Source organism: Rhagoletis pomonella, unplaced genomic scaffold, assembly GCF_013731165.1.
Source record: "Rhagoletis pomonella isolate Grant_MI unplaced genomic scaffold, Rhpom_1.0 Rhpom_scaffold_00004, whole genome shotgun sequence".
Classification (NCBI taxonomy): Eukaryota; Metazoa; Arthropoda; class Insecta; order Diptera; family Tephritidae; genus Rhagoletis; species Rhagoletis pomonella.
In genome coordinates this window covers 5,032,730-5,044,186 of record NW_023458558.1, presented here as the reverse complement: position 1 = coordinate 5,044,186, position 11,457 = coordinate 5,032,730, and the positions used below count along the sequence as shown (strand labels likewise).

General features: G+C 34.2%; 3 protein-coding genes across 5 annotated transcripts in view; all 3 read left to right on the top strand.

Annotated features, from left to right (window-relative positions):
• The window catches only part of LOC118736838, a 16,858-nt gene extending 12,809 nt beyond the window's left edge, over nt 1-4,049 (top strand). For both annotated transcript variants that reach the window (XM_036466896.1, XM_036466895.1), the window contains one exon: nt 251-4,049. In XM_036466896.1, coding sequence (XP_036322789.1) covers nt 251-2,355 — 2,105 coding nt within the window. In that variant the 3' untranslated portion in view covers nt 2,356-4,049. The remainder of the gene's footprint in view (nt 1-250) is intronic.
• LOC118736839 (phosphopantothenate--cysteine ligase-like) overlaps nt 1-11,457 on the top strand; it is a 73,231-nt gene that overhangs the window by 46,910 nt on the left and 14,864 nt on the right. The window lies entirely within an intron of this gene.
• Nucleotides 7,650-8,617, top strand: LOC118736841. Its single transcript, XM_036466902.1, has 2 exons — nt 7,650-8,026; nt 8,098-8,617. The coding sequence occupies exons 1-2, from the start codon at nt 7,766-7,768 to the stop codon at nt 8,422-8,424; spliced, it is 588 nt and encodes a 195-aa protein (XP_036322795.1). The 5' UTR covers nt 7,650-7,765; the 3' UTR covers nt 8,425-8,617.

The window sequence follows — 11,457 nt, the reverse complement described above, 5'->3', positions numbered from 1 at the left end:
ATAAAAAGCTTTTTATATTTACTTATACAAGAAATATTTCGTTAATACTTTTGTTTTCAAATGGCTTTTCCAGCCACCATTTTTTTGTTTCCGATATTTAAATTCTGGCCTTATTTATTTATTATTATACAGACATACATATTTTAATTTTCGTTATTTTGCACCTTTAGTCTTATGCACTGTGAACTGCTAAACCTATTTCCCGGCATAAATATATACAAACCAACTAATCATTATTGCCTAATTTCAGGGGTCAAGGGGGAGACAAACACACGAGAGACTGAAACGGTTCACTCGTCGCCGCCTGTTGCACGGCTTGATACACCCGATGACCAGCATCAATCGCATACAACCTTTACAAACGTCGACGATAACATTTCAGAAGCCCTAAGCAACAACGATACCAAACTAACGCTCACGCCAACGAAAGACATTTGTCCGGCGCCTTTAACATTGGACCAGCCAACGTATCAGTTAACAGCACAGGATCAAAGCATCACCATTAGCACCAACTGCATTAGTGGCAGTAATACAAGTAACAGCAGATCGTATGAAAGTAGAAAAACATTGTCAACATTACGTTTAGGAGGTGCTAACATCGTCGATAATGTTGAAGATGACGAAACGGTAGTCACCTCTACTTATGCTGGACCATTGAAGGAGACACACATATATACACCTTCGAAGACAGAAATGGCGACAACAGTGAAAACTTGCAAATCGCCTACTAACGGCAACGAGCCAATTGATTTCGATTATGAGATTGCTGCGGCGGGCATAATAATCGATGAAAAGGTGGTGAAAAAGGAATATCGGGATGTCGAATACAATCCCGGCTTCAGCTTAGAAATGGTGAATGAATATGCTGGCGAATTGCCTACAGGAGTGCCCACGCCTTTGGAGTCTGAATTAAGTATACCGGTTTTGGCATTGACGCAGCCAGAACCTCAGCATCAGCAACAACCAAATCCATCGGTTGAATTGGACACCGATGAATTCGCCGATTTTACCGAGTTTCAATCAGTGCCACCACCAACTCAGGCAACCGTAACAGTTGCAACTGCGTCTTATGGCGGCGTCACATCAAATCCCTCTAGTACAATAGCGTCCGCATTCCAAAAGGAATCAAATGGTAAAGCAACAAACATAAACGCACCCCCTGCATTTGCAGCAGCTATTTCAAAGGCAAAAGAAGCTGGTAAGATACCTAGTCGCACGAGCTCACCATCTATTATTGACAATATGATACTCAGTCCGGCCATACTGTTGCCACAAGCTATTCCAATGAACGCAAATAACACAGTGGCGGGTAAAGCTACGCCAAGTATTGAGTGGGGTGATACAACGGCCAATATCAATCCGGATGAATTAGCGCGCATTGAAGAACTTTTCCCGCAGCCCAAAATCACGGCTGCCAAAGATGCAAACACATCACAAAAATCATCACCAACGCACAGCTATGCGGATAATCACGCAAAAAACGCTTCTATTTCCATAAGCGCTGCAGTGGCGATGAAGGAGCAGGACTCCACTCTCAGCGATGACTACTGGTCGGAGTTTGTATCAGTGCCAGTGACCCCGCAGTTGCCAAACAATGCCGGTCGGCTCAACAACAACAATAATAACAACTATAAACTTACACCAAACCGCGCTGTAGATGGTCACGTCATTAACAGTGTCACCAACAGCAATAATGCAGTGCGGTCACCACGTCATCATCAACAACACGTAAACGTCCAACGCACGCTAACACCAACGGCACAGCGAAAACCAATTCTCCACACAGCCAGGGGCAGCGTCGCTATCAATAGCAACGTATGCAACAGCAATAGTTATATTAACAGTAATAGCAACACCAACACTAATAGTAACGATGACGATTGGTCTGACTTCGTCTCCAGCACTCCGGCACTTGCAGCGGCACCAACGCACTCTACGCATTACATGCCAACAGCACATGCGCCTCAATTCAATAGCGCCGCCTGGCAAAATGCAAACTTTTACAATAATCCACTCGGTTTATACCATCAGCAGCTTAGCAACATGCAAACGCGTGCTGCACCCTTGACTCCTCAACAGCAACAGTTGCAACTACAACAGCAAATACACATAATGCAGGACTTCTCCACTGCACCCGTAACAGCCCGTCCAAATGTCACTTTCAATAACAGCAACAATGCGCATATCAACAGCATGCAACATTCCAATTCATACTCGCCAATGCAAGTGGGGAATGCCCGAGTGGCGCCGAGCATATCGCTGATTCCCGATTTGGGTTTTGTGGCGCCTGCGATGCCAGTGCATACCGCCTTCATTAATGTCCTACCGAAGACAAGCTTCAACAGCAAAAAATGACGTTTGTTAAATTGCGAGCAGACGCATTATCGTGGTCATACAACACTGGCAAACTCCTATCGAAATCATTTACCAAATGCTAGTCCCGTCACAGCTGGCATCACCTCTTCTATTCACGATATCTTAACATAGAAGCAGCTACACTACATTATGGTGAAAATATATACATAGCTGGGTGTAAGTGGGTAAAGTGGGAAATGCAAAACAGTTAAATAAAATATGTATTATTAATGGATGTCCCTAAATAATTGGCTGAAGAAAAGAGGATCGTTTCTATTCATCTTTACAAGAACTTCTAAGCTGATGAAGCCCAGTAATAAGAGCAATGGTATCGCGCAAAGATGAGGCATATTTTTTCCAATTCTCTGATTTTTCGAATTAAAATTTCTCGGTGCGTTGTATACACCATTTTCATGCGTAAAAGAGCGGTAAAGAACTTCACTTCAATATCAGAAAAACGAGCTACTGAGTAGTAGTATTAAAGTTCAACAAAGTAATGTTATAGTAATTGTTATCGTCATTGATTGCATTGGTATTATACACAGGTCAAAAATTCCTTCTAAGCCCCGCTGAGAACCGCACTATATAGTAAGCTTTTTGGGGTTTAGTTCGCTTCATCTGCTGCTATATCTAAACCAGTGATAGTTCTACGATAAAAATTACAAAGTTGCTAGCTGCTCGTTTATATCGAGCCCCAATCGCGAAAATTACTTTTTTTTCCAATTTATTCGTTTTTGTGGCAGAAATACTCCTAGACTCTCTAGTTGCATTTTTGCATTAAAACTAAAATTTTGAAGAAATTAGCGATTAGGCCTCGATATGTATGTACATATTTACCTAAAATCGACTTCTCCTTTAATTGATTTAAAAATTTTGTAACAACATAGTTAGCCACATACAACCCCACATTTTAAGAGAAGTCATAAAAGTAGTTCTTGTAAAAAAAAGTAAAGCCTATAAATTTTCGGTAGCGATCTGCCTACTTATGGGTGAGTTTTAGTTAAAAAGCAATTGCCCACTTAATTATGTTTAGTATGTAATGTAGTAGTTTGTGTTGCAAATTGAGTCGTTAATTATGTAGTGTGATTGAATAATTGTTTACATTAGTCAAATAAAGTTTTGCTGATGTAGTATGTGTAAAAAAAAAAAATTATTGGAAATTATGTATGCATGTATTAAACACAAGTTGGTAGCAACATTTGTTAAGGGCAATTCAGAAAGCTCTAATTAAATATAGTACCTAAAGATTGTAGCCTATGCAAAAGAAGAACCAGTATTTCTTAATAAAAAATTATACAAAAGACAAAATATTCTTATGTGCAGAAATACACACACACTCACGTGTGGCTCAGTCTATATCAATATTCAGCTTAACTAAAATGTAATATATCCCCATCCATACATACATGTATGTATGTATGTAATTGTACTTAACTTCCAATAGAAGCATTAAGCATTCATAACTGACAACAACAAAAAAAAAATATATATATATACATATATATTTTCGGTTGATTTTATTAAATGGCCTGATGCTTTTGATTTTAATACATACTTAAACAATAGTTGGGTAAATAAATAAGCTTACAGTTTTGGAAAATAAATGTTTGGATTAATTTGTTTAATTTTGATGTGTAGTTTGGAACCTGTATTGGAACGCCTTTGAAAAGCTCTTATTTTCGAAAGCAAATAAAGACAAGTAATTTTTAGCAAAAAAAACCGACTTCAACTCTCATATAAAAAAAATATATATATATATATCTCATAATCCACTGATCGGATCTTAACCAGATTAGTATGGGACCACCTCTACACTAACTTCCGATGCAAAAATAATTATCGAAATCGGTTGACGTGGTCCAAAGTTATGCGGTAACATACATAAAAAAAAAAAATATTTCGACGAACTGATAACCTCCTCCGTTTTTGGAAGTCGGTTAAAAACAACTGCATTTGTACTGCCTACTTGTAATTATTTTTCCCTCCGAAGGGAAGCTGCATCATAAACTCTGGTCATTCCATACGAATAAAAGTCAATCTTTGGTCAAACAAGCGGTGACTTTCGCTTCAAAAGATCAAAAAGAAGAGTTTTTAGATAGCCTTTTCGTTGCATATTTTGCGGAAGTACGATGCGTTGCTAACTTGTGCATAGTTAAAAATTACGTATACGCCCTGTTGGCCGTATGGTTATACACATTGGGTGGTCGGACAAGTTTTGTTCATGATTCAATAATACAAGGTTGGATAACCTGGTAGTTGTCTCGCTCCCGCATTCTGCCTTAGCCTGTGTTGCCTTCTTTTTTGCATGCCAATTGCGGCCACTACTAAAATACAAGGAGAAATATTGTCTTCGTATAAAAAGTTCAACAGGCAACACTGCCGATATTTTCATCGATTGTTTCGTGGAAATTCATTTTCTTATTGGGCAAATTCAAGTAAGTATGGCAAAAAAATCAAAAATAATGGAAATATTTTGAATTACAACAATAATTTACATATTTATTTGCAGGGTATTGGCGTAATTCATAATTTGTATTCAAAAAGTAGCGTTTTACAACAAGTGCAGGCGTTGCAAGTAAGTTTGCCATGCTAGGATCCCTGTGTGACTTGGGTGTCCGTCCACGTTTGCTGGTGCATGCATTTTTACCACTGCAGCGTTTGGGTTGGTCAAGTGCAGCCTTTGAATGTTTACAAGTAAGTATACCACTCCATAAAAGCGAAAGTGGAAATATTAATAAAGATATTTTCTCGTGCTCATTGGGACTAATTGCAGAAAAAAGTACACAACCTTACAAAAAATTAACATTTTTAAAAAACGAAATGTAAATAAATTGCGATATTGAAGGCATATTTTTAAAGTTTAACCGATATAATGATTAACAAGACTGATTGGAGAAAAAAGTAAAAAACATTCCGCAAAAATTAGATTTTTAAATAACCAAATGTAATTAAATTGCGATATTGAAGATATAACTTTTAAATGTAACCAATATAATGATTAGCAAGACTGGTTGGAGGAAAAAGTAGAAAACATTACTAAAAAATTTAAATTACCAAAAAACCAAATGTAATTCAATTTAAGATATTGAACATGTAATCTTTAAATGCAACAAACATAATAATTTTTTAAAAGATTAATTTATATGCATTAAATCAATTGCATCTTTACTATTTGTATAATTCTTCATATAGTCCCTTTGAATAAAGGATTTGTTTGAATTCCATTCATTTTGTTTAATACATCCTGGAATTTCAATGAAACCATGGTTTATTTTGAATATTTGGGAGCATTTCTTCAAAGATTTCAAAGATTTTTCTTTGGAAGAATTTTATGTGAATATCCATTTATTTCATTTTTAATATTTATGTGGCCATAAAAAGTTAATTCATTGTCTATTGTGTAGATCAGTGGAATCTTCTTTATATATTTAAATCAATTTGTATACAAAAGCGCGTTTCGGCACTACCAGACTACTTACTTTTCCTACTACCTTTTCACAAAAGGAGATAAAATTGTTATCCGCTTCTCTTTCCTCCTCAAATGCAACTTTACAAGGCAGTCGATTGACACAAATGTCAATATTTATCCAACCTTGTATTATTGAATCATGGTTTTGTTGCATTTTACCACGTTACCACCCACGTTAATTTGCACTCGCTTTGTATGTGCCAGGTTGCATCCTAATTCGAATTCCTATTTCGAAATGGAAAGATTATTTCTTCTATTCGATGTTGTTAAACGAAAAATGTTGTTGTTGTTGTTGTAGCAGCATACAAGTTACCCAAAGGGTTTTTGGAGAGTGTTGCTGGAGTGACAGTCATTGGCCAGATATAAATCTGGGTCGTTCCGGTTACGTAGACCCGACTGTCGCGGGAACGAACGAAAAATGTTCATTCATAATGAATAAAACTCCTTCCGAAATAAACATTCTACTGGAAAAGTGCAGTTATACTAAAAAAGCTAACCGAATAGGCAGCTGAACGCAATGTACCGTAATTTTGATTTTAAAATTCTATCGCTGCCTTATGGCCCTATTATGTATGGCGACTGATAGCAGATGGGCAACCGTAGACTGAAATTCGCATTAAAAATGGAACAAGATTTGTATTACAAGTGATGGACAATATATATTAGTTCAAGCACGATAAAGCTAAAAGTATGGTTCATAAGGATGCCTTAATCCTTTAATTTATGCTGAACTGAATATTTGTACTAATGTTTTATATTTTCATTTGTTTACTCCGAACGACGTCGGGTGCTCTGCTAGTAAAAGATATAAACGATTTCCGTTTCATACCTATGTATTTCATTCACTTGCTGTTGGATGGCGCTGTTTTCAATCAGCCTTATCATGGGCGGATGAATTTGTTTTCGGGCGAAATTTGAAAAACCGCCTAAAGGTATGCAATTATTGGTTTTTTGAAATCAACTACAAACCACACACTCGTTCGTACACGTGATATTCACATATCTATAGAACCTATGAAAGAAAATGTGAACTTACTTAATTTATGTGAAGTAATTTGATCGAGACAAACACGTAGTTTAACCCCCCAAACCCCCCGCCACCCGCTGGATCCGCCACTGCCTCCGATTGGTGCTAAAATTGATTATAGGTAATTTTTCGTTTCCGAGATAATTGCGAAAAACGGAACAAAAAACACAAGCGGTTTTCATGGCTAGCAATTCAGTGCGACTAATTTAAGAATGTTGTGCACTGATATCTCTTAAAAATTGCTTCACGGACGGTTTTATTATTTTCTTCCATACAAAAAAAAAAACTTCGAACTTATTTTGTATGGAAGAAACTGCATGAAAATAATATCAAAAATCAAAGCGATTTTCAACCACTTCAAACTTGTACTTTGTTACACTAAAGTTGAAGGGGCTATAAAACTGTATACTTAGAATATTTCTAAAAAATCTGACGAGTTGCAAATTAGTATGGTAATTTATTGCATTTTCCTGAGTTTTGCCCAAAGTCTAGAGATTTTATTTTTATGTTTTTCTGTTGTAGTATGAATTATAAGTTCATGAAAAGTTAACGGAAAAAATTTAAATTACAAATTTTGCCCTACTTTACTAAAATTTTTCTGTATTTAAACTTTTGTCTTTTACTGTCGGTACATGCACATATATGTAACATTTTCATTATTTATATTTGCTTCAATGCAAAAAAGAGAAAATGGAAGAACAAACCAACCACACAATCAGTATTTAAATAATAAAAATACAGAATTTCGCATTTTTAATAGAAACATGAGATTATGAACAAAATTAAAAAAAAAATAATAATAATATTGTAGCATTTCCGCTTCGTGTTCACTGTTATCTTTACATGAAATTGTTGCAATCGCGTGTTTGAATTTACCAAAAGTCTTAGTCCAAAAACTAGTGTTTCAGTATTAAATGCCTCAGTTTGAAATTAACTGTCGAAATAGTACAATGAAAATTTACTTGTTGATTTTTCATTTAATTTTAATAAACTTGAACGGCAGTACCGTCACTGCAGATGACGAGCCAGACTATAAATTGATTTTAGATGCAGTGACAGCAGAGAAAGAAGATGACGATGTAGCTAAAATTAAAGTAGAGCTGGACAAAAGCGAGGATCTCGTGAAAATCAGTGGTCAAGCAGAGCTATTTGTTGATTTGGATAATACATGGCAGGTATGTATTTGTAACTACCGAAATTAAAAGGTTTAAAGGTTTTCCCACATCTTTCTACGTACTCTTTGCAGCTGAAGATTGTATTGAAAGGTGCAGGCGATTCGAATGATGAGTACAAAGATCTAATAGCGCTGCCGCTATTGGGTGTTTGTGATTTTATGAATTTTTATTACAAAATCTATCTTTACGATTCGTTGGTCAAGTATTCGAATGCACCTTCGCCAGCCGATTGTCCGGTTGTAAGGGACACCTACATTCTAAGCGAATATCCTTTGATTTTGGACAAATTTCAAAAATTCCTCCATCCTGGATTCTACAGCGTCGAGGCAATTCTGTTTCACGAAGATGAGGAGAAATTCAAATATCGCATAGAAGGTCGTGTAATAGAGGAACGATAAACCAGATCATAATCCATTAATTAAGCTATTTGCGCTTCTTACAATATATAATCTATGTAATATGCCTAGTTTTGAAGTTTGCGACACGCTACGTAGTTACGGGCTAGTTGGTGCAGTATCATTACTAAATTCCTTCAGGCAAAATTAATGAATTCATTTGTGAATAAAATATAAATATGTAAAATCCTTTTGAAAATAATCGCAGCGAATATTTGTGATAGAGTACTGGAACTTAGTGTGGAGATATGTATATTAAATCAATTCCACACCAATGGAACCTGTTTATAAAATCAAATTAAATTTGAAATAAGGGAATAAAAATAATATTTTTTAATATACCTCTCATTTATAAATGGACTAAAAAGTAGAAAATAATATTTCTCAGTCCCATAGAATTTGTTTTGATAACTTTTGATTTTGAAATTTTAGCAAAAGTCATTCTAAACAATTTATGAGATAATAATTCAACTTGCAGTGATAAGAGAACAGAAGACTATGCAAGCAACGTGCCACGTTTAGTATTTACATACATATGTATGTATGTACATGCATATACATATAACAGTAATTGATTTCATTTAAAGAAATGGCGTCCATATCCGCTGTAGCGTATGTAGTGCATATTTTTGGGCGCAATATTTAACTTCTTCTGGCGGGGCGACATCTACCCCTAGACTCTTCTAATTGTATGTCTTTGTTATGATACCTACGACGAGGTTGATATCTATACTAGGTTGCCATACATAAATGCCTTTGCTATATTTATAGTAAAAATGGTGGTCTGGACATACAACATTGCAAGTTGATAAAATCATTGTAAAATGGATGTCGAGGCTTTAAAAATTTTAGTTTGAAAATATTTTGAAAAGGCTTGCCACCTGTTTGAAAATTCAAATTTAAACTAATTATTCTAGTACTAGTACTTCGTGCTAAGTACAGTTTTATTTTTTTTGTGTGTTTTCATCATTATTTAGCCATTTTTCTTAAGTACTTTCATACCATAAGTTTTCTAAGTGTAAATAAAAAAAACCCATTTTGTAATAGAAAATATTATTTTTTAAATAGGGGAAAAAGTTTATTTTTTCTCATAACATATTTCACATTAATAATTTTTCTCACGATAATGCGATTTTTTTAACAAAAATAATGTAATGACCTCTGTAGCATCATCTTGTATAACTTTTATTTTGTTTGTTGTTTGCTTTGCAAACAGTAAAAGTACTATTTTTCGATGAAAAACCATACAAAATAGCAAAAGTTTTACCGCAGCGCAACTAGTGTAAGTTTTAGGTGAAAATAAACATCAAAAGTGAGTTCCTCGACCCAAGAAAACAATAATATACTACAAATTTCCAGAAGAATTTCATTATTTGATAGAATATTACTAATTTTTGATGTTTATACATCTTTGGTTTCGGTAGGGGTAAAATTTGCGAAGATGTAACGCATATCCCAGCAGCAAATTTCGAAGGGCTTAGCATGTGTATTTCGACAGAAAATTTTTATTTTCAGTAGAAGCGCTCTGTGTTGACTTGCTATTGTAAATGGTTGCATACATTTAGGCATATGCATAGTAAGAGGAAAAAAATACTGAAATAATCTTTACTGGGACCGTTGCTAACTGATGAACATACATGAATATATGTATGTATAATATAAATATGTATGGATGATATAATAGCTCTGATCCAGCACCTTTCGTGTAAATCCATTTCTGAAGTGAGAGTAAACAGTGAGTAACAGCAAAACGTACAGAACAAAAATAGTATCGGGTAAAATCTTGCAACTTCAATCTCTACACAACTCTCCAAAAATCGCTCTCATTTACAAGAACAGATTATATACCGAGAAGAAAATCTAAATTTCGGAATATATATAAATAGAAATGTTCAAACTATAAGATCAAAAACAATAATTGATGCGGTGTTTTCAAGATATTTAAACGCTCTTGAGTCAAAAAGATATACAAGTATCATATTTTATCAATCATACCGATAATTACCGATAATTAATTAAAAATTAAAATGAATAAAAAAAATTAGATCTGAAACTGAATAAAATTAAGTGAAATTAATATTTAATTTCTAGCCTAACCTGCATGTGTATGTATGTAACTGAATCGCCTAAGAATAGCTTTACATGTAAAAACATTATACACATTTTCGAGCTTAACTCCCTAATCTGTCATTAGAAAAAGGGATTAGCCATACAAAATTATAGTTATAAAATTAAACCGATAACTGTTTGGTGTCCAACCTAGTTTTATCGATTATAAATAGGTACTTGCGAAGAAGATTAAAATGTAAAAGTAAACAAAAATTGACGCTGGTAAGGAAAAGAAGTTTGTAACGGTATTTTTAATAAAATATTCAGTTAAAATATATTTACATAGCATAATATGTGTAGCAGAAAAAATTGACTACGGTGGCACAGAGAAGAAGTTTAACTTTTCCTCGAGTTGTCTGATTAATAAGCGCAACCAGTTCTACAGCTAACGAGCTTTGATTGATATTATATTTTTATGTAAAAGTACTTTTATGCTTTGCGTACGCATATGTTTACACATTAAATTTCATGAGTACCTAGTACTCACGCCGTTTTTTTTTTAAGCCGCATAAAAAATAAACCGGATCTAAATATAGGCTTAGAAGGATTTTGGAATTTTTCTAAGGGAGTTGTAAACTTTCGTTTAAGTTTGGTTTCATCACCAGACAGTGTGTGTACGTAAACTTTTTTAACAAATGATTAGAATACGATCTGGCCCTGGTGATCTCCAGTTTTGAGTGCTCTCTACAGCTTTTTTGATATCGGCCTTAGCGAAAGTCATATCGTGGTTCCACGCTTATTTAATTTGATTTAATTTAAATTAATTTTATTATATAATTTTTCTTTGATTCCATTTAATTTAATTTTATATTATTTTATTGTTTTATTTTAATTTTTTATTTTATTTTACTTTTATTTTATTTTATTTTATTTTATTTTGTTTTATTTTATTTTATTTTATTTTATTTTATTTTATTTTATTTTATT

Excerpts from the sequence above, each read along its gene's own strand:
- LOC118736841 (XM_036466902.1), top strand. The coding sequence starts at position 7,766 with ATGCCTCAGTTTGAAATTAACTGTCGAAATAGTACAATGAAAATTTAC. Across the intron at positions 8,027-8,097 it reads ATTTGGATAATACATGGCAG|CTGAAGATTGTATTGAAAGG; the intron begins GTATGTATTTGT and ends TACTCTTTGCAG.